The 21,472-nt window shown below is 47.6% G+C and overlaps 7 protein-coding genes across 7 annotated transcripts; 3 read left to right on the forward strand and 4 right to left on the reverse strand.

The window, feature by feature from the left end:
• Positions 1-164: 164 nt before the first annotated feature.
• On the forward strand, positions 165-4,211 carry PEX1 (Peroxisome biosynthesis protein pex1). The gene is made up of 2 exons (XM_058501657.1): positions 165-368; positions 421-4,211. Exons 1-2 carry the CDS (start codon positions 243-245, stop codon positions 4,045-4,047), a joined length of 3,753 nt encoding a protein of 1,250 aa, XP_058362978.1. The 5' UTR covers positions 165-242; the 3' UTR covers positions 4,048-4,211.
• A 173-nt stretch (positions 4,212-4,384) lies between these two features.
• Positions 4,385-6,001, forward strand: ONS95_008119 (uncharacterized protein). Its single transcript, XM_058501658.1, has 3 exons — positions 4,385-5,069; positions 5,150-5,346; positions 5,442-6,001. The coding sequence occupies exons 1-3, from the start codon at positions 4,696-4,698 to the stop codon at positions 5,852-5,854; spliced, it is 984 nt and encodes a 327-aa protein (XP_058362979.1). The 5' UTR covers positions 4,385-4,695; the 3' UTR covers positions 5,855-6,001.
• A 602-nt stretch (positions 6,002-6,603) lies between these two features.
• Positions 6,604-7,641, forward strand: ONS95_008120 (uncharacterized protein; the record flags this gene model as incomplete). Its single annotated transcript, XM_058501659.1, has 2 exons — positions 6,604-7,037; positions 7,122-7,641. The coding sequence occupies 2 exons, from the start codon at positions 6,604-6,606 to the stop codon at positions 7,639-7,641; spliced, it is 954 nt and encodes a 317-aa protein (XP_058362980.1).
• A 2,202-nt stretch (positions 7,642-9,843) lies between these two features.
• Positions 9,844-11,365, reverse strand: ONS95_008121 (uncharacterized protein). Its single transcript, XM_058501660.1, has 3 exons — positions 11,335-11,365; positions 10,585-11,115; positions 9,844-10,516 (listed from the first exon to the last, which is right to left on the reverse strand). Exons 2-3 carry the CDS (start codon positions 11,019-11,021, stop codon positions 9,919-9,921), a joined length of 1,035 nt encoding a protein of 344 aa, XP_058362981.1. The 5' UTR covers positions 11,022-11,115; positions 11,335-11,365; the 3' UTR covers positions 9,844-9,918.
• Positions 11,366-12,265: 900 nt separating this feature from the next.
• ONS95_008122 (uncharacterized protein) lies at positions 12,266-12,583 on the reverse strand (the record flags this gene model as incomplete). Its single annotated transcript, XM_058501661.1, has 1 exon — positions 12,266-12,583. One exon carries the CDS (start codon positions 12,581-12,583, stop codon positions 12,266-12,268), a length of 318 nt encoding a protein of 105 aa, XP_058362982.1.
• Positions 12,584-13,651: 1,068 nt separating this feature from the next.
• On the reverse strand, positions 13,652-19,372 carry ONS95_008123 (uncharacterized protein). Its single transcript, XM_058501662.1, has 5 exons — positions 18,783-19,372; positions 18,122-18,730; positions 16,279-18,009; positions 14,609-16,136; positions 13,652-14,557 (listed from the first exon to the last, which is right to left on the reverse strand). Exons 1-5 carry the CDS (start codon positions 19,095-19,097, stop codon positions 13,812-13,814), a joined length of 4,929 nt encoding a protein of 1,642 aa, XP_058362983.1. The 5' UTR covers positions 19,098-19,372; the 3' UTR covers positions 13,652-13,811.
• A 170-nt stretch (positions 19,373-19,542) lies between these two features.
• Positions 19,543-21,376, reverse strand: ONS95_008124 (uncharacterized protein). The gene is made up of 2 exons (XM_058501663.1): positions 21,333-21,376; positions 19,543-21,283 (listed from the first exon to the last, which is right to left on the reverse strand). The coding sequence occupies exon 2, from the start codon at positions 21,087-21,089 to the stop codon at positions 20,142-20,144; it is 948 nt and encodes a 315-aa protein (XP_058362984.1). The 5' UTR covers positions 21,090-21,283; positions 21,333-21,376; the 3' UTR covers positions 19,543-20,141.
• Between the last annotated feature and the right edge of the window lie 96 nt (positions 21,377-21,472).

A 21,472-nucleotide genomic window follows, 5' to 3' on the forward strand; every position in this document is an offset into this window, starting at 1 on the left:
CGCGTATCGCATTTCAACACGGCTAGGTGGACCCAGCGAGTGCTTCCTGGAGGCGCCGTTCACTGGCAGACCAGCCGAGATTTACTAAATGTACGCCTCCATCGCTATTAGCAACCTCAGCCGGACCGAGGTCTATGGTCGTCTGGTCGTCCAAACCAAAGCTCACAGTTCACAGCTTACATCTGGCAAGCTTCACAACACCCCTCAAACTCCCGAAGCAATTGCGCATCACACTCCTTACCATGGCCCCCGACTCACGAAGACGAGGTAGTCAGGCCACATCTGCGGAAATATCGCTCATTCATCTGAAGAACTGTTTGGTCAATTTGCCCTCGTCGCTGTCCTCGCTGCTAGTCAATGTCAACACAGTGAGTCGTACAATAATGCTAAATATTTGACGGGTTCTAATATCTTTTCCAGCCGGCTCAAAATGTTATAATAGAATTGAACCATCGAACACCCCAACCTCCAAATCCTTCACAGACATCTGGCGCGCCAACTACAAAGTCCATATTCGTAGGATGGACGGGCATGCAGAGCAAGCGCAAACTTGCGCCTATTGTAAGCAGGGACGGTATTAGTGGCACACGAGGAAACACGTCGGGCCGAGAGCAAGAAGTGCCTCTCGTAGAAATCGATGCAACATTTGCGCGAACTCTGGGGATCTCAGATGGGCAGAAGGTTACAGCGAGCATACACGTTGACCCTCCGATTGCACACACAATCAACATCGAACCCCTCACGGCAGAAGACTGGGAGATAATAGAACTACATGCCAATTTCCTGGAGTTGAACCTGGTTTCCCAAATACGAGCTCTACCAAACCCAAACTATACTCCTTCAAGTGGACCCAAGACCCCACCACATCCCCTCACTCTCCACCTTTCGCCTACTTCAACGGCCAACATTATCATAACGTCTCTCGTCCCTGAACCTCCATCCACATCGCCATTTGCCAAACTCTCTCCAGATGCCGAAGTCATCGTTGCGCCAAAGACAAGATCTAAACCATCTCGTACTTCCGGTGAGAACCGAAGTGTCACGTCAAGGAAGAGTGCAGGTGCTAGAAGTGGTGCAAGCACTGTGCGGAGGAGAAGTGCCCGTGATGAAGTTCGCCCTGCTATGTTCTTCAGAGGGCTCGATCGCAGTGTATGTGGAGAGTGGTTTGACGACAATCAAGATGCAAAAGACCAGGGATTAAAAGTCTGGGTGGACCGAGACATGTTACTGTCCAAAACGTTGAAGGGTATCACATGGGCATGTGTAACAGTAGTAAAGCCAGCTAGCTTACTGGCACCCATCGATCCTCAAAAACAACAGCACGAAATTGATAGCCTAGGAGAGGCTGGCAAGATTGCTACAAAAGTGGTGGCTAAGCTTGTGGCATGGGATGATCCTCCAGACAGTCAACATATTGCACTATCGTCGGATCTTTGTGCTGCAATGGCTTCCGAAGGTATTGTAGGTGGGGTAGTAAAGCTTGAACCTGCTCCTCCGCAAGTCTCGAAGACAGCACTTGCTGCTCCTAAAGACTCGTCTCAACCTGCATCGAAATCTGGAGGTCAGGTGGTCAAATTATACCCTTTCTCCACCGGAAGTGGAAAATCCAGCGAAGGTTTGAAGTTTGGCGGAGAGTCTAAGGCAGAGCGCGAAGAAGCTAGTCGCCGAATCTTGAAGATGTATGGTTCAGAAGGAGCTCAAGATGCATTACTCGACGGTCCAATTACTGATGGATCTGTGCTTGGCAGGCCCCAGACTTCTGAATTGTCGGGCTGGGAAGGTGGCATACTTCGATTTGATCATCCTCCTCAAGAGACTGGAAAGCCAACGTGCAATTGGTTTCTAGGTTCTGAGAGGAAGTTCACCCTTGAGGTCCAGGCTGCAGTTCCGAGACCTTCATCAATATCCAAAAACAGCATGCTTGGAGAACCACTTCCTCTTCACGCCCCTTTATTAGTGGGTATCGACAATTTGATCGAACAGCTACAGACTCATCTCTCTCACATGTCCTCGGTTCTTCTCACCGGAGCTCTAGGTTCTGGGAAAAGCAGCGTCGCCCAACTACTTGCGCATCGCCTACGATCCGAGAATCTCTTCCATACCACGTACTTCTCTTGCCGTCAAATGGTCACAGACGAAACCAGAATATCGACCATAAAAGAAACATTCAACCGTATTTTAATGGGTGCTGCTTGGGGAGCTCGTCTTGGGGGCAAGTCTTTGGTAATATTAGATGATCTCGACAAGCTCTGCCCTGTTGAAACAGAGTTAGAAGTTGGAAGCGAAAATGGTCGCAGTAGGCAGATCAGTGAGGGCGTGTGTGCTGTTGTCAAGCAGTATTGTGGACGAGATAGTGGTGTAGTGCTACTAGCCACAGCTCAAACCAAGGAGTCACTTCATAATGTCATTGTTGGAGGTCATGTTGTGCGTGAGATTGTCGGGTTGAAGGCACCAAACAAAGAAGGACGAAGGAGAGTTGTTGAGATGGTGGTCAAGCAGAATGTGTCCGAAGAGAATCCTGACGAGAGACGGAAGAGTATAGGAAGCCGACCAACAACGGCAGATGGCAGTGCTGGCGAAGATGAGGACGGGGCCTGGATGGATAGCGCCAGTGCAGCAAGTCGACCCCGATCATCAGGAAAATCCGATGGCTTCACGATCTCTCCAGACCTCGACTTCCTCGATCTTGCAGGTGAGACTGACGGATATATGCCGGGAGATTTGGTTTTACTCGTCGCACGAGCAAGAAGTGAAGCTCTGATACGATCAGTCTCCCAGTCCTCCAAGGTCACTGATACTGCGGGCGTCCAACTCAGTCGTGATGACTTTGACAGCGCTCTGAAGGGATTTACCCCTGCGTCACTTCGCAACGTAACCCTTCAGACAAGTACAACTACATTCGCCTCGATAGGTGGATTGCACACGACTCGCAAGATTCTTCTCGAGACACTTCAGTACCCCACTACATATGCACCAATATTCGCACAGTGCCCTCTTCGTCTACGTTCCGGTCTCCTGCTGTATGGTTATCCTGGCTGTGGTAAGACACTACTGGCATCAGCAGTTGCAGGCGAGTGTGGATTGAACTTCATATCGGTCAAGGGACCCGAAATTCTCAACAAGTACATTGGTGCCTCGGAGAAGTCAGTTCGCGATTTGTTTGACCGCGCTGAAGCTGCTCGGCCATGTGTCCTGTTCTTTGATGAATTCGACTCCATTGCTCCTAAGCGAGGGCACGATTCCACTGGTGTCACAGATCGTGTAGTCAATCAACTTCTCACTCAAATGGACGGTGCAGAAGGGCTATCCGGTGTGTACGTTCTCGCCGCTACCTCTCGACCAGATCTCATTGACCCTGCACTCCTCCGTCCCGGTCGCCTCGACAAATCTCTTATCTGCGACCTCCCTGACCGCGAAGACCGCATTGACATCCTTCGCGCTCTCGGTACAAAACTGAAGCTCAGCTCCGAAGTCCTCGACAACCTCCCTTCAATCGCCAGTCACACAGATGGCTATTCCGGCGCTGATCTCCAAGCTCTAGTCTACAACGCGCATCTCGAAGCCATCCACGACGTTCTGGGCGATCAAGACCATGCTGAGATTTCGGGTAACAAGCGCACAAATGGCACTACTTCATCTGGGCCAAGGAACTTCATTCAGTTCCGCTATGGCGAGGAAGAAGACCGTCTCGAGGCCGAGGCACGTTCCAAAGCCGGAAACAATAAATCCAAACTCCTGGCCGAGCGTGCGGCCATCTCTCTCAAGCTTGCAGAGATCAAGAACGCGAAGAAGCATGCGAAGATGGTCAGGAGGGGCGATGGAGGAGAAGCAGATGGTGGGGGGACGAAGGAGGAGAAGGAACAGCAGGAAGTGGTTATAGGGTGGAAGCATGTGGAAGCCAGTTTGAAGAGCACGAGGGCTAGTATCAGTGCGCAGGAGAGGGGACGCTTGGAAACTATTTACAGGGAGTTTGTGGTGGGTAGGAATGGGGAGATGAAAAGCGGTGAGGGCAATAGAGAAGTGGGTGGGAGGACGAGCTTGATGTGATTAATACCCTTTATCAGACCAATGATTAAAAGCTATCTCCGTGGATTTTGCCGCTTATCATGCATCACTGTCTACTACTATATCCTGACATGCTTGTGAATGTGTGTTCCACGGATAAAGCAGTTCGCCTATGCTTCATATGTACTGTACACGGATCTACAGCGATTAACTCCGCGAGTTTCAATCACACTGCATATCGTTGCTCACAGAGTATTTGTAAAGGCTATGCAACAACCACAGTATGCATTATGACCGCAGATATACGTAAAACAGAGTTCGTAAGAACCTGCACATCAACACCTACCGTGTATTTTTCTGCCATCTCTTTTCGAACCTGATTTGGGGCTGATTGGCTGCTGGAAGCGAAGGAATTGTTCGAGAGTTATGTTTAGATGTTACATTACAGCTCAGTAGACAGACATGAAAAACCAAAACAACCTTTGACATGCCGTGGTGGAAAACAAATCAAGCAATCAAATTCAAGACCGGGCATGCATCATGTCTATGATGTCAGGTCATCACAAGAATCACTCCCAGGATTGTGGCAGATTAAGCACGTAAACTCCGAGTGTCCGTCCACCATCCATAGCGGCAAACTTGTAAAGATGGTTCAATGTAAAAGCAAAGGAGCCGCTGTTGCACTTCTGAATGCTTGCTCCATGTCATAAACCCATCTCTATCAGTCCAGTTGTCAACCGAAACACCAATTGCTCAGCCATGTCTTCTACCAAACCACTCGTCTGGCTCATCACAGGCTGCTCCTCAGGGTTCGGCGAGTCCCTAACATTCATTGCCCTCAGAGCCGGCCACATAGTAATCGCCACCTCACGCACTCCATCTCGAACTCCAGAAGCCGTAAACGAAGTCGAGGAATTGGGGGGTATTTGGCTTCCTCTTGACGTTTCCGCTCCACTTCCGGTCCACCAAGCCGTAGTCAAAGAAGGCATCGAGAAATTCGGGCGCATTGATGTGCTAGTCAATTGTGCTGGCATGAGCGTTATTGGGGCTGTGGAAGATTTCAGGTATGGATTTGTTCTTTTTTATGTTTGTTTTTGAGCTGCAGAGGTTAGAGAGCATGATATTAATTCTTGCCGTGCTTCAGCAATGATGAGGCCCACCTGGTTATGGATACCAATTTCTTTGGCGCACTCAAGCTTACGCAAGCTGTGATTCCCCACATGCGAGCCCAAAAGAGTGGAACAATCGTCAATATCTCGAGTGGTGCTGGTATTGATCCTTCACCTTCCATGGGGCTGTACGCGGCGTCAAAGTTTGCGCTTGAAGGTCTTTCTGAATGTTGTCAGTGGCTACCTCATCATAAGCGTCAACTCCTCCTCTTTCAAGGTTCACAAATAGATTAATTGACTGATCCTCTGCTAATTTCTTATATATAGTGGTCAAAGAGCTCACTCCGTTTGGTATTCGCGTTCTGATTGTCCAACCAGGAGCATTCACCACCAATATGATCAACGCCGTTCTCGTCACTAAACAAATCACAGCCGCATACAAGGACACCCAACTCGGTCAGTTCGTCGGTATGTTCAACGTACCTCCAACAGAGCGGACTTTCAAAGCACCCAGCGATGTCAACAAAGGTTGCCAAGGAATATTTGAAGTGGTCACAGGCATGGGACGAGGCAAGGGCAAAGGAGGGCATCTGCGGGTAGTGCTTAGCGAGGATAATGCTGAGAGGACATTGAAACAGACAAAGATGGCTCTGGAAGCTCGACTGGCTTTCAAAGATATTTGGAAGAATACTAAGCATGATGGTGGGGAGTTGAAGGGCCACTCGGCTAATGGAAAGTAAACAAAGTCACGCCAAGGCCTTATGTCGTGGCTTTGGCCTGTCAAAATGATGCACTTGCATTGGTAGTCTGAAGATACAGTAATGAGTGAAGGTGATAATTAGTAAGTAATGACGAAACCAAAGTCGTTTTACTAAATTCTAGACTTGGTAAATTCGCTGGTATTGCTCAGAATTTGTTCCCATCGTCTGTTTTGACGGGCGACAGAAGACAGCGTGCAACTCACCTATATTTTATAGCCCAAATTCACCTCACATTTTTGTTGTCGGTGATGATTACACAAACTGGACTATTTTTCTCGCTCGATGCGGTAATCTTCAATTCACAGTCGATTAGCAGTCATTCACCACAGGAACTTCAAGGGCTATCAACCCAACACTAACCTCAAGCAAATAACTATCAATTCATTGCTTTCTTTCAGAATAAGCCATATCAATCTACCAATACCACTATACATGGAGCTGACACATCAAAGAATTGCACAAGCTAGTCGTTGCTTTTAATGGTTCTGGGGTCCAAAGCTTCGTTTCTTCGTCTCAACCTCCAAGATTCCCCAACATAGCCCAAGAGAGCACATATCCAATTCAAACTGATATTGGTGTCTGATTTAAACTCGAGCTCAGATCACGCAGACACTGGGCGGACTCGCGTGCCTACCAAGACTGCGATATACCTCATACTGGTACAGGTCCTCGCACGGGAGTGACCGAGTACTTCCTCACACTACATGAAGCTTCTCGAAAATTTTAGTATGGGGCAGATTTCCTCTTCTACTTACGACGTTCGTCGCAGAAAAGGTCGACCAACACCTGTCATTACCATCCCGGCGAGGAAAAGAAGGGCGGCATCGTCGGAGATCCTCAATTCCAAATTTATTCGAACAAGCCAAGAACATGAATCTGAACCGAGAGATTCTACCACTAAGATTACAGAGTGCTACTTTGACAGGCTGCCTGCAGAACTCTGTAGAACGATTTTCGAGTTTATTCTGATCGAAAGTTGGAATGGAACGACTCCAGTACTCATCAAGGCTTTGAGACCACACGAACGCCTTTATTCTGAGTGTATGTACGTTTGGCACCAACAGAAGCACACGTACACTCTTCATGCGAAGAACAATTGGAGCTTCTTAGACATGTCGAAAGAGGCTATCAGCACAACAACAGATGTTGTGATTATCATTGAGTATGTTTTCCATTGTCTACTATTCTAAACCAATGAATCAAAAACCTTGGTTGCGTGAAATGGGACATTGTTGACTTATCTCAGTGAAAATATTGCTCTTCATCCGCTTCTCAGGTGGTCCGACTTGAAAGTCACCAAGAAACGGTTCTCGATGTCAGTTCATGACCTAAACATAACCGGAGCTCGTGCAACGGCGGTCACGTCTGTCACGCTCGATTGTCGTCCGACCACCGAAAATCTATACTATTGGTACCCTTCCAAGTTCAGCCTGTTCTTCTCAGGATTCAAGCGCCTCAAATACGCTGCAACAACCTGTCCCGAACAGCCTCATTTAGCTTTCCACCCTGATCCGAGGATTAAAGTCGCCTTTGTCGACCCTGATTCACAGGAGAGGAGTATGGAGAGGGGTATCAAAGAAGCAAATGAGATTTTAGCAGTAGTGGCGAGGTATGATCGCGTGTACGCTGATATATATGATCATGGAGGTCGTAGGGCTCATCGTAAGTGTGAGGATCGAGAGAAATGGGTTTGGGTTGCTGAAGAGGGGAAATTCCTGGGGGAGGTCGATATACCTCCAGGGTTGAGAATGGATCGATTCCAGTAGGTAAGTTGTCGTGAGTAGGGTAGCTTACCTAAGCGAACCCCTATTCTACGTATATCGTCAGTTGCGCTGGAGCTTCCCCCTTTAATAATCAGACGTAGTCAAACCACCTTTCAAGCTACCACGCCTGTCGCGCACGACAGTTAAGAGCCACATTCGCACTGTTCTCAAGCTACCTAAGTAGTTTTAAAAGTGTAAGGCTGGTTTGCCTTGAATTGCTGGAAACTACGATCTCCCCTACCGCGGAAAACCTTGTTACCTACGAGCTTCCGGCACCTCAGAACCTACGATGGAAGACCTACCGCAATACTCGTTGATACGACTAAAGGATCGGAAGTTATTCCCACGGTGGTATACGGAACTAGAGAGTTAAGCTACCTTCCTGGGAGGCTGGCAGCATGTTAATCCTTTGGCTCCCGACGCTCTACACCTACCTACAGAAGAGCCTTCCCTTCCCCTCTCGATCGACGAGATGCTTCATATCGAGAACACCCAGCGGCTGATACCTTTGAAGGTGTGGGACGACGATATACGAGACGCTTAAGTCAAGGGCCCTCGGCCGACCGCCCGATAAGCTGTTTTCGCTGATATCAAGGAGGAGTACCAATTCCGGCATAGGAAGTATACCCAATTGCAGGCTCGTTGGACCGCCCAGCGTACTACATACCTGTCGATTTGGAAATAGATAAGATAGACAGTCGAGCCGACGCTACTCGAGCCTCAGGTTCAGCGATTGACAGCTGACAAGAAGCTCTCTCTCCAGAACGTCGTTCGAGCTCTCAAGTTAAAGCTTGCTCCAAGCGACGATATAACACGGGAGCACGTACGGAATAAGTATCGGGAGCTACTGGACCAGGCTCAGAACCCCTCTGGAGGCTTTACACCTTCAGTTTGGCTTACAGAATGGTTTATAGTATTATCCCGAGCTCAGAACTACAAGCTTCCGGAGGTTGAGGGAGCACTAGCAATTAAAGACTTCTTGAGGGCAGTTGCAGTGAAGTTAGCCCCTGACTAGGGGGTACGTCAGCTGGATCGATACACGGAGGCTGAAACGATGAGTGAGAGCAACTCGCGGACGCTAGAGGAGTACGGAATAATCTTGGAGGGATACCTACAGCAACGAGTGCAAGAGCGCCACGGAATCTTCGCCACGGCAACACTTACCCTAGGAGCAGCTTCAGATAGCCCTAGGGGGTATACTTGCCCCTGTTTAAAGGACGGGAATCGACACAAGTGGCAGCCGGTATAATACGGGAATGTCGAATTCGCACTGAGAGGAGAGTCTCTAGTGTTCCCAGGGCTCTCTTTATCTTAGAACAACCAAGGCCTCCTACTAGCCCGGCTTGAAGAACTAGGGTATTCCAAGCTACGTAAAGCACTGGAAAAGAAAGGGTGGTACCCTAAGAACCGCTACCCCGGTAACGTTACCGCTTGAAGGAAGCTCGGGAGAGTTGATTGAAGGTGGAGGGTAACTTTCCTAACTAGCGCTGGAGACGTTCGGACGCTTGTTAGAGGCAATAGAATCAGGAGGCTTCTTTTGCTAGCCTTAGTATTAGTACAGGTAGCTCCTTACTGACTAAGTAGACCCGTTTAGCTAGAGCACTCGCACGCCGGGAGGTTATACGACGGTCCCTGACTCTCTTAGGTCGTCGAAGTGTTTCTGGACCCTCCCCTCCTAGCCTAGAGCTAGAGAGGTTATACACTCTTTTAAAGCTTCTTTTGTCTGTTTCAAGCTTCGATAGCTTATTTATATATAGAATAGCTAGTCGGTGGGAGTTCCACACAACTGGGGGGTATGTCGTGAGTAGGGTAGCTTACCTAAGCGAACCTCTATTCTACGTATATCGTCAGTTGCGCTGGAGCTTCCCCCTTTAATAATCAGACGTAGTCAAACCACCTTTCAAGCTACCACGCCTGTCGCGCACGACATAAGTACTAAGAATTTATTACGCACGGATCATGTTTTCTAGCTTTTGGTATTTGGGGGAAAGGGTATGGATTGATTGATGATGCGGAAGTTATGTCCGAAATCTGAAGCCGTGCAGGAGGTAATTTGAACGAGTCTTTAACTCATATATTTGTGTTACTGGATATCGTCTGAAGGAATGCAAAAGAAAGTTATTTTGTGACACACAAAACCATTAAAGGCTTCAGTGAGTGTATTTCGTTGGCGCATCAGTTGTAATCCACCTGTAAAGTAACAGAATTCCTTCACGTCACTGGCTCGACTTGTTACGGTCAAACGAATGGACCTGTCATAGACTTACTATCCTTAAAGATTCATTTCCCAACTAAAGTCCTCCCTTTAGCTGCTACCCAAAACCACGTCTCTGAAACACCCAGACAAGTGACATCTGAGCATCCTCCTCCCATTGGCAATTTCTTCAATCTGGAATGTGCCAGCACCTTCTGCATCTGAAAATCGCACCCCCAACCATCTCTATGCCACAGCCATGTCAGGCAGTCTCTTATGTCGCTTGGTAAACTGTCAAATACTCGCACAAATTCATTTCTTGGTTCGTCCTCAAAGGTGGTGACAGATACCCTCGATATCTTCGGCATGATGGTATGAAAATGATCTGACACGCCATCCAAAAGCTGATCCAGATCCGTTACCTCTTGTAAATCAAGCAGCCTGGCTTCTTGTCCGCTCCGCCCATGCTCACTTATTACCAAATTGAACCGTGTCAGCTGAGGGAAGTCCGGAATGTGCGAAACGAAAGACGCCCCGAACAGATTTCTGTACATGAAAGAAAGGTCAAAAGTGAGCTCTACAACATTGATTGCTTTGGACAAGGAGTCTTTGTCGAATTTCCATCCCAGAAGAGCTTTGTGGGGTTGGGATTTGTCCAGCCTTTCGTCCGCTTCGTGGTACTGCCTACGCTGGGATCAGCCCATGACTGAGAGTGGAGGTGATCCAATCCATGGGAAAGAACAGCAACTCACAAATATACTACTTTCAACTTTAGAATACTAGCAAGTACTGTGTCTCTCATGGAGCAAAAGAGATCTAAACTCCCGCATTTGTACTCGTCCAGAACATATGTAGTTTTCTTTTGGAAAAATGTTAAAAACTCCAAGTATAGAAATTTATCAGGTCGTAATGCTGCAAGAAAATGAGGATGTTTCCCGAGGTACTCATCACTAGTTTCAATATACTCATAAGCGATATGTCGAATTTCAGTGGGAAGTCTGTAAAGTGTGCAAGTACGCTTGCCGCCGGATCTTGACCAGATCTGATCCGAATTTGGAGGCTGACCCTCTGATTCTGGCTGCTCCATTTCTTTCGAAGAGAATTTCCGAAACTTCAAGTGGCGTGTGTGAGGTCTTTGAGGCGTCTCGGTAGATGGATTGGCTCTCTCTGGATTATCTCGAAATGACATTAATGTGAGGATTTAGAAAATATTTTATATCATTGGCTCATTCGGACAGACATAAATTGCCGTTGTGTGATAATTGAGTAGCTTGGTTCGAGAGCTAATCAGATTAGCGTTACGTGTTCTAACTCGATCGAATCCAGACAGAAATTTCACTTGTAAAACCTTGACGCCTTGAGCTCATGGGTGCCACGCAAACATGCTACTTCAAATTGATGAATACCAAGAAAAGAATGCAGATACAATGAACTTGTAGTATTTGAAGTATTTTGGCAGCTGAGAACCATATATATGGGGTATCGTCGAATGATGAACGTACCTTTGCTCATGACAAGTAAAGTGACCAAATTTATCCAAGCCAGAATAAAGGATTCAAAATGATCTATAGGTAGTTGGGCAGCAGCTGATTGAAGAATGGCCACTCGAGATTATATTTTGTGGGGTGTCTAGTTGGCTATGCCCCGGCTCACCGTCTGGCGGCACCCTGGTTAATTACTTATGTAGCAACGAGGTAAGCATATATCATGGAGCATCGGGACACACGAGAGCAGAACAGCTTCATTATAAAGTCTACAATCAGATACAGTCTACGGCTTCCCCAATCACGATGTCCATACAGCAGTTGCAGCTACTGCTTCATCGGCATGTTGATGCTGCGCGCATTCATGCGAGCATCATAACTACCCCGCCGATCACAGCACACAACAAAAGACTTGGATAGACCAAAACATCCAAAGCTAAAACTGACGCATACTCATATATATTCTCAAGTGCCTGCAGCTACAATAAATCATTTACACTACTGCTGTGGCTGCCGCCGCAGCGATCCTCTTAACATTGAGTAGAATATCACTCGTTGCTGACTCAGTATCCCCTACACTTCCATCTACCATCTGCACCTATTCTCATCAATCAACGGAAAGCCAATATCCATCGATAAAATAAAGTTCTTTAATCTCTTTACTCAGTATGATTGAAGGCGACTTCCCATCGCTCTCTCAGGCTCTGCTTGATGACACCATTACTTCTCAACTTAAGGACTTTTCTCTGATTTGGTAGACAGCTACAGTCAATTCCTCGCGAATGAGACGACATCTAATTAGTGATTCTGAATGAGGAGTTTGGTTCTCAACATGAAGTGCGAGATAACGAATCACCGATGACCAGGATTGCATGGACTCCACTCCGCTTCTCAATCACCCACGATAGACCAGGGTCTCCGGACGACTCAGTACCGGCATACTTTATGCCTAACTCCTCCACGGATTCATCGCCAATTCCTCCATCGCGGTGGTCACCTGGACCAAATCTTTCTCCTTCCTTGCCCCACGCAAAAAGTCACCCTCAGCTGCCTCCCAAAACCATCTGTCCCTCTCCTCCAACTCAGCCAAATCTCTCAACTCCCACAGCTCATCCTCGTCTTCATTTCCCCCTTCTTCATCTCGCCTCTCATACCCCGCCCCTACACTCGTCAGCCGTCCAACAACTCCCATCTTCGCATTCAACCCTTTGATCCCAAATTCCAGCTTCTTCTCTCTCTGAAGCACCACATATGCGTCTTTCGTCATTGATCATCCTTGGCATCAGCATCTCCACCCTCTTCAGTCCGACGTTTAGAAATGGCGTGATGAAATAATTTAGTGAGAATGTCACATGGCCGAAAGGAATGAAAGGTAGGATATTCTCGCTTGAGGGAGAGAATATGAATTCGATATCCAGGTACCGTATGTTGGTTGCGGACGAGAGGTTACAAGGTATAAAAGCAGGTGCTGGAGTAGAAATATGCGCATCTGGATGGTTGATACGAAAGACTCCTTGGTGCATAATTCCTGGCCTGTGAATGTCGTCAACTCTTGCATTTTAGACTCCCAAAACCCCCATGACTTTCTGAAAGACAAGTAGGTAGACACGTAAAGAGCACACACTTACTCCACAACGATCCTTGCTCTCCTAATGCTCTCCACCGCCTCGCTCTTCATGTCCACAAAACTCCATACATTCTCCCTATGGAACACATATGTATTGCTCCTATAAAACTCCTCAAGCGCCTCATGATACAATTTCCAATCCCCTCGAAGTGCTTTGATTATATTTGGGACCTTTCCGTCCCAGTTCATACAAAGTGGCTGGAACATCACGAGTCGCAAGTCAGGCGGCAGTTTGTGTAGGAGATTTTCTGGCGGCATTAGGCCAGACTCTGTAAGAGTTACGAAAGTTGTAGCCTGATTTCCTTTCTTAAGATTCGAAATCACCCACTCAATAGCTCTGTCCGTTCAAACCCGAAAATGGCGACTAGGCAGCCGAGTTGACATTCCGGAGCAAACAACCGGCAACAAAAGTACTAGAAGTATGCTAATGAGATAGATAACGCAACGTCACATATAATTGATGGAGTTAATGGCATGTTCGAGTGATTCTCGCATGAGATAAGTGAGATTGAAGAGGTGCGCGTCGTCATTAGGATCGGCGGACCGAAGCGAGCAATTTGATGTCAGGATGGGTCACGTGCATAAGTCCTTTGTGAAGGTACCTAGGTAGGTACCTAAGGTACATAGGTACGAGATGCAGGAATATGGATCAAATCTAGCCACCCTACCGAAAGTATCGGGGTGTGGCAGAAGCCGGGATCAGAAAGGCTCCTACTGTCAGCTGACTCTCTTCATTGATATTCGTCTGTTACTGAATCAATTGGAACGCATACGTTCTTCTTACCTAGAGAGATCTATTTGCAGTAAACAGGCAAGTCAATTTTCCGTTCTAAAACCAACCATCGCTTTTGTTATTTTATAAAGAACTCTATGGCAATCCAACAGTCTTCGATAATTCATCTTTCTCGCCACTGTGCTCCACCATATCCTTAAACACACCGTCATCAAGTCCAAGCAGCTCGCGTGGACTACCAAATTCGGCCGCCACACCATCCTTCATGACCAAGATACGATCAAAATCCATGACCGTACTTAATCGATGCGCAATAACCAAGAGGGTTGTGTTGGTAAACTCCTCGCGAATACTGCGCTGAATCAAAGTATCGGTCTTCTTGTCAACTGCTGAAGTTGCCTCGTCGAGGAGGAGCAATTTCGGGCGCGACAGGATTGCACGTGCAAGACATAGAAGCTGCTTCTGTCCTTGCGAAAGATTACCGCCTGCTGAGGAGATCGGTGATTCTAAGGATAGGAATATATTGACGTTCTCTCTGTTGGCTGTGCTGGGATCTGCGGCAGTCGTTGAGGTAGCAATGCTTGCATCGGTTGACGTTGTCTCCACTGGAGTTGCTGCCTCTGGAACGGGGGTGTTATCTGCCGATGGAATGAGATGGACTCGTTGCAAAGCTTGCTTCAGTTGCACGTCAGAGAACTCGTCAAATGGGTCAAGGTTGGACCGAATAGTGCCAGAGAACAGCACAGGGTCTTGAGGAATGATTGCCAGTCGGGTACGGAGATCATGCAGCTTGACCTTTGAGATGTCGACTCCATCTATAACGATAGTGCCAGCGCGGGCCTCCAGAAATCGAAACAATGCGAGCGATAGTGTGGATTTTCCTACATTCGTTGTCAACTTTGCACTAGATCTGAAGGGGAGTTATCCCGTACCAGCACCGGTGCGTCCTACAACCCCAATTCGTTGGTTCGATTCCGCGTGGAACGTTAGACCTTTGAGGATGTTAGGCAGACCCTCCGCATATCCAACCTCCAAGTCCTTGACTTCCAACCCGCCCTTCTCAGGCCATGATGCTCTAACTGCCATTCCACCATGATCCTCAACGTTAAGATTCGAATATTCGAAGATTCTTTCAGCTGCATTCATGTCAAGCTCCGTTGCAGCAACGAGTCTCAACGTCACGTTGACAGTCCGTCGATAGTTCATAGCAAACGCCAAGGCAAACCCGCCAAGTGCCGCGTCGATGCCAGAAGTTGATACAACAAATGCTGCAACAAGTGTCGAAAATACAGATCCGGTCATTGCCATTCGAAAACCAACCCAGGTATTGAACAGCCAGTTATGCCATGTTGCAGATGTGAACGAATCAATGAGGTTGTTCATACGTGATTCAAACGCTTCCGTGTTTGCGAAAGCGCGGATGGTGCTGAGGCCTTGAAGGGATGCAGTGAAGTGCGATATCATAGGGGACTTTTGGATAGACTCCAGGCGTTTGATGGAACGGGCACCTCGGATATAGCGAAGCGCAATGCGAGCACAAATCGCTAGAAGGACAAGAGCAAGAAGAATGATGTATGGAGAGACAATGAATGCTGCGACCATAATGCCAGCGATCGAAAGAAACGACGAGCCAACTTGAGCAAAATTTGAGGAGAGCTGTGAGTCAACTGACTGGAAATCCGCTGTAAATCGATTCAAGATTCGCCCTGTTGGCACAGTGTCGAGCCACCTGAGTGGGGTACGCAGTACTTTGTCAGTCATATCCCGGAAGACGGTTCTAGATGCTCGCAATGAACCTCTGTAGATAACGAATAGACGGCCGAGATCAACCATTGTAGAAACGAGTGATATGATAATGTAGCCAAGTAAATAAAATCCAATAGTACGGTCCTTCACATCTATAGGAAAAGATTGTGCAGACACCTTTGATGTTTTGGGTATCACGGAATGCATTGCATTGCTCGCCACTGGAGGGGAGTTAGGATTTCCCAATATAATAGCAGCCGGAGTTATGGCCATCAAATCGGTTACTGGAAATGATGAGAGAAAGTCCAAATTGCCAAATACCGGTTCGTTGCCCAATATTTGACTAGCCGGTAACGAAAAAGCATTCATGCCTCCAATTGGCGTTTGAGTAGAATACAAATATGTAGTCGTGCCTTCTTGTATGTGCTCGTAGCTCGACGTCCATATCTTGATCCACCATGACCTGCCGAGAGTAAGGCCTTGGGCGACTACAAAGAACATGAAGACGAAACCCCAGAATGGAATGCCTCCAGTGGCTTTGAGATATGCGACATAGACGCTTCGCTTCACACTTCCAGTTTCACGCTTTTCGTCTTCGACCAGTTTCTTTGGGGGCGATTTGTTGGGCTTCGTAGGAGAACCATTATTTGCGATATCAGTAACTGCACTTTCCAATGGACCCTGATCATTGCGGCCGATCTCTGCTTCAGCAGCCTAGAGAAAATTGTCAGTACTTTTCGTCATAGGATTGGATGACCCGGGCGGAGGAGAAAATCAGTCATGAATCCATCGAACGATGATTTATGGGTATTAGGTACGGTACGAATGAGAATTTATGTAGAAAGCGATTGCATACCTTTAGGATTTCTTCAAAATCCGGGTTCCCTTTTAGATCACGAACGTGTCCAGCATGCTCCAACGTTCCAGCTGCAGAAAGACACACTGCATATTCAGCACGGGGTAGACACAGTGAAGCATGGTGAGTGGCAAGAATGCGAGTCCTGCCTTCAGCAAGTTCCCCATTAAGAGCATTGTCGTAAATTTGCTTCCCCACATGCGCATCAAGAGCCGAGAATACATCATCAAGTATGAGGATTCCTGCACGAGAATACAAAGCTCGTGCTAACGTCAGTCGCCATTTCTGTCCGCCACTGAGTGAAATTCCTTGAGCTCCAACCTCTGTCAAATCACCATCATCGAAGAGCTCGAGGTCTTTTGCAAGGGCACATGCTTTCAAGACTTTGTTGTACCGAATCTCATCGAATGGAAGTCCAAACAGGATATTGGCTTTGATCGTCGCATTTTCAATCCAGGGTGTTTGAGCAACATATGCGACAGCAGCTGGAATGATCCAATCGGCGGCAGTGGCCTTGCTGTCGAATCGCTGGTCCGCTGGCGGTGGATGAGGGGCAGTAATGTTTCCTTCCAACACGTCCACCTCACCTAGGATGGCAGCCAGTAAAAGAGATTTACCAGAGCCAGTGGGACCAAGAATCAGGCTAAGAACATTGTTGGGAAACTTTAATGTCACGTCTCGGAGTATGAACCTATTCGCTCGCGTCTCTTGAGCTTCTGCGTCCTCATCTTCGGCAACTTCATGCAGCGTTTCTGACTTGGAAGGGAAGCTGACGGAGACTTTATCAAAATTAATACAGTCTCCTGGATAGATATTCTGGGGCTTCTCAGGTGAACGCAGAAAGGTGTCAATTCGATCGCAAGAGACCTTGGCGTTACTGCCCATCATGAACAGGAACGGTACCATCTTAAGAACGCCTTCGAGCTGTATGAATACGCCTAGTGCTGTGAATGCAACCGATGGGAGCAAGTTCCCGTAGATGTAAGCATAAGTTGCCAATGCGAAGACGGTCAGAAATACTGGTGCGATATTCCCACAGAGTGACATGTAAAGACTGATCAGCTTCGTCTGCCAGAGCAGTTTAAGCTCATCATCTCGAACATTGTTGATCTTTCCGGACCATTCAGACTCGAGGGCCGAGAATTTGATCTGTCTGATACCTTGAAGAGCCTCGGAGATGACTTTCGTTTTCTTGTCTCGTGATTTCATCAGTTCCTTCTGGAGAAAGCCATAACGACTTGCAAAGATTTTGTTGAATGGAAAGGCAAGAATGATCGCGAACATTCCAGCAGCCAAGCTCTCCCAGCCAACGAGCAGCCAAAGGAAGACAATTGAAACGACGAAGCTCGATGCAAAACTGACGTAAAATTGGTTGATGGCTCCAAAAACGCCGACCGAATTCGCATCAACGGCGAACATATTGATTATGTCTTGCTGGTTTTGGTCCTCCGATTTCTTTGGTCCCCCGTCTTTCTTAGCTCTGCCGGATGGGCTGGGTGCAGAGTCAGGCTTCTTCGTGTGACCGTTGGTGTCTTTCTTGTCACCAGTCTTTTCAATTTCAACTTTAGGCGGCTCTTTGCAATCCTTGATTTTCATCATCTTCTCGTAAATAAGAGCTGTCAGTGAGGCTCGTATGGGAACACCGAGTTCGGACCACATCAGCCAGTTCACGCGATAGTCAAAGCAAGTTTCCAGGAGGGTAGCCACCAGGAGCGCTCCAACACAAAGCCACTAAATGATAGGAGTCAGCTCATGTACTCGAAATGGGTGTGATATGCATGAGAATAGGTGTATTTTCCAAGCCAAATTGAGAAGTTTGATTGTTTTCATGAATTTCACTTACGGCACGTGGATCTATGGGTGTGAATTCTGTTCGGGCTTCGAGATATTTCAAAAGCTGATACATCGCCAGTGGAGGCCCTGCATCTACAATGGATGAGGCAATAACGATGAACCATTGAAACGCGATTTGCCGTCGGTAAGCCCAAAATATTCGTAGCCACAATGAAACGCTCGGCTTCAGAACAATCGATTGGAAGGCCTTCTTGGCATCGGTGGCTCTGACATTAGCATCCATGGCAGGAAGATCTTCCAGCTCAATCAGTTTAGTCGCAGCGAGATCCAGAAGATCCGAACTCCAATTATAAGAATATCTCGTCCAGAAAGAGCTAGTAAGTTGGCGCTCCACAAGTTTTCCGGTGGGGGTGAAGACATCTGGCCGGAGATCGATGAGGCCAAATGCAACGATGATCGTAAGAGCAGCAGTTATCTGGACAAGGAGCGTGACTGCCAACGCAACCTCACGTTTTCCACTAAATTCTTGCTCCGAAAGAAGAATGGCAGCCAGGATCGCAATGAGGCCAAATGAGATCGAGTTGAAGATACCTCTCCGTGATCTCTCCACGACCCGGGACTCTCGGAATGTATCAAAGACCTGAAGAAGCGCAAGAACCTATTGATTGTGAGAATTTATATCAAGTGATGCAGGATTAGGTGTAACAAACCCAAGACCAAAATAACAACCAAATACGTGTAATATCAGGAAGATGATAAACGGTGGCGACAACGACGAGTGCCAATGCAGCCGCGAGACCCAGTGCGCAGGCAACAAAAACGGCAGTGAACTGCTTCGTTGTTGAATAGTTTTTCATGGAATCCGCGGTAGCAGCGCCATCTTTATCTTCGTAAATAGCATCACGATCTAGTTTGGCTGGCTTCCCACGTCGAATGAGCTTGGCAAATCTCCATACTGGAGGAATGGTAAGAATACCAACGAGTGCTGGCGCAGCGTAAGAGACAGCCCCAAAAGGGTCGTCCATTTCTAAGTTGTTGGGTACACCGCAGCCAAGAGATGAGGATTTGATGCTTGTGCAATGGAAGAAGTTTGGTCTGGCGTCGTGTTATTTGGTTTGATGAAACGATTTGGATGTAAGCAACCGTGCGTGCGACGACTACGGTGCTGCCTGATATATGTTGATACCTCAGATGGTAAAAGTATAATGAAGAAGAAGAAAATTGAAATAGGAAAAGAAACGGCTGTCACTTTTAGAGTATACGAATTTGTATTCGAACTGGAGGAGAGGGTCCAATGGGTATAGAGCCCGAATAATGGCCCAACAAGGTAGGTAGGTACCTTTCTTATTCACCAAAGAAGCTCGATATGTCACGTGCATCTGCAAAAGTGGCCTGGGACTGGCAGAACTGATTGCAGGGCTGGCATTCCATCATTGGATGACAAACATCATGGGAGAATTGGCAAAAGTCATCATAATATAATCACTGTATTGTCCCGAGATATTATGAGGTTTCCACCAGCTGCAATCAAAACTAACATGCCCACATGTGGGACTTCTCCATGCAAACATGCCCACCTAATTAGCAGCCAGCTACCTTCCCTACGTCGGTTCACTTGCAGCCCAAAATTTGCCGTCCAGGATGCATTCGAGGTGAGTTTGCATCACACGAGGAGGCCTCCTCAGTAGTTAGATGGGGTCACTACGTCCTTAACCCTCGGGTTCTTTTCTGACATCTACGAAACCTGGTCGGAATTAGCTTTGGAATGTTGAATGGAAGTGCCATGCGATCGAGGGTAATACCTGAATAATACTCAACAGAGAAGTGAAAGAAAAAGAAGGTAGCTCGGAACTTCGAGTCAATGCCCCCTCCAGGTAGCAATAAATGCGCCTCTTCTTGGAGCTTACCTGAAACCTTTCGTACCTCGGGTAATTTTCCGGACGCAATATGTTATTGAGCAACAGGATCCCGTACATAACAGTGACCGTCTTCCATTCCAGAGTGCGATAATAGGTGGCTTGACTCCACAATTCATAGGTTAGTCCCGCGATCACAGGGAATCACCGACTTCAGTCAACAGACTCGACACTGACAGCATCATCATCGACTTCATCATCTTCGTCGTCATGTTCCTCCGAGTCTTCCTCGTCGTCTTCATCAAAATCATCACCATACCCAAACATATCGTCTTCCTCGTCGGAGTCCATAGGGCCACCGAACATCCTTGCAAGACCCATAGCTAGTGGAGGGGGAGGTCCACCCCACGGTCCATACAAGCCAAAGCTCTCCTCATCAGACATATCATCCTCTAGGTCCAAATCCAGATCCGAAAACGATACTCCACCAGGGCATCGTCTCCATCCATAGACGGGTTTACACGTTTTAACGCCCCAAAGTTTGAACCCATGCGTTTCCGCGTCCTCGCCCTGGGGGAGAGGGTCAATCATAACCGAAGGATGATTCAGCTCGGACGGTAGTTCGGTGTGTATTTCCAAAGCGTGGCCATCTGCACAATCCAAAGCCGTATCTGTCATTCCTGCAACATCGTAGACAATGAGTAGTTCGCGCAATGCAGTGAACTTCGATACCATCTTTTGTAATTGGCTTGTGAGGGTGGTCTCGAAGGGTAGGGTAGTTTCGTTATAGCAGTCCTCTAGAGCCAGGACCTGCAAGCTCGATATTTCCAGTGGACCGAAAGTACTGAAGAAATGTGGAACACTTTCTTCGATCTCATTACCAATGAAAAGCGTATCAATTGCGAAATTGAAACGCGTCTTTGGTGGGTGGAATATCGAACCGAAACACAGTGGGTAAGACTGCTCAGTGAGCTTTCGACTTTCCTTGCAAACCTTGAGGGCAATTGGGTCACAGTTCCTCGGTATAAAACCATCTTCCTCATCGTATTCGATCTCAACAATGCGTGGCCAGCAAGTTGCCTCCCACACCATGCATCTTAGCTCGTAAGGCAGATTGGGAAAGACCTTGAACGACGTGAGGGGTTCAGAGGGAGTTGACATGTTCGCAGGTGTCCAGGCAATGTTCAAAGTGCGGGCGAGGGAAATATAGCCGACTATTCTGCTTGATCAGCTCGCCCGCCGTCCCTAGTCTCCAAATTGTCCGTGTATCGCGTCTGATTGAGGGGTCGCGTTTTCGCTGTAGAAGAAGCAGGAATGGAGTAGGAACAGTGAGAGCACTTGGGAAGCTTCCAAATCTTTCAATAGTTAGCAATGATGCATATAATTTCGACTGATCCAGCATACGTGCCTTGCACAGACTTCTGTTCAGATTACTCCTCGTAATGAACGCAAAACAAGCTTGGGGTGGAGGAAGGTGCTCGACGTGAATCACGACGGGAGTTTCTGCCGCACACGTGACTGTCTGATACGCACACCGCCTGGCT

The sequence above is a fragment of the Cadophora gregata genome (assembly GCF_030347475.1).
Source record: "Cadophora gregata isolate MNR1 chromosome Unknown scaffold_2, whole genome shotgun sequence".
Classification (NCBI taxonomy): Eukaryota; Fungi; Ascomycota; class Leotiomycetes; order Helotiales; family Ploettnerulaceae; genus Cadophora; species Cadophora gregata.

What these genes read in the sequence shown, in the direction of transcription:
- PEX1 (XM_058501657.1), top strand. Translation starts at nt 243, where the DNA reads ATGGCCCCCGACTCACGAAGACGAGGTAGTCAGGCCACATCTGCGGAA. An exon ending in TGCTAGTCAATGTCAACACA is followed by an intron (nt 369 to 420) that starts GTGAGTCGTACA and finishes TATCTTTTCCAG; the next exon opens with CCGGCTCAAAATGTTATAAT.
- ONS95_008119 (XM_058501658.1), top strand. Translation starts at nt 4,696, where the DNA reads ATGCTTGCTCCATGTCATAAACCCATCTCTATCAGTCCAGTTGTCAAC. An exon ending in GGGGCTGTGGAAGATTTCAG is followed by an intron (nt 5,070 to 5,149) that starts GTATGGATTTGT and finishes GCCGTGCTTCAG; the next exon opens with CAATGATGAGGCCCACCTGG. An exon ending in TGAAGGTCTTTCTGAATGTT is followed by an intron (nt 5,347 to 5,441) that starts GTCAGTGGCTAC and finishes TCTTATATATAG; the next exon opens with TGGTCAAAGAGCTCACTCCG.
- ONS95_008121 (XM_058501660.1), bottom strand. Translation starts at nt 11,021, where the DNA reads ATGTCATTTCGAGATAATCCAGAGAGAGCCAATCCATCTACCGAGACG. An exon ending in AAGTTGAAAGTAGTATATTT is followed by an intron (nt 10,517 to 10,584) that starts GTGAGTTGCTGT and finishes ATCCCAGCGTAG; the next exon opens with GCAGTACCACGAAGCGGACG.
- ONS95_008123 (XM_058501662.1), bottom strand. Translation starts at nt 19,097, where the DNA reads ATGGACGACCCTTTTGGGGCTGTCTCTTACGCTGCGCCAGCACTCGTT. An exon ending in ATTTTGAAGAAATCCTAAAG is followed by an intron (nt 16,137 to 16,278) that starts GTATGCAATCGC and finishes AATTTTCTCTAG; the next exon opens with GCTGCTGAAGCAGAGATCGG. An exon ending in TGTAGGACGCACCGGTGCTG is followed by an intron (nt 14,558 to 14,608) that starts GTACGGGATAAC and finishes CAACGAATGTAG; the next exon opens with GAAAATCCACACTATCGCTC.
- ONS95_008124 (XM_058501663.1), bottom strand. Translation starts at nt 21,089, where the DNA reads ATGTCAACTCCCTCTGAACCCCTCACGTCGTTCAAGGTCTTTCCCAAT.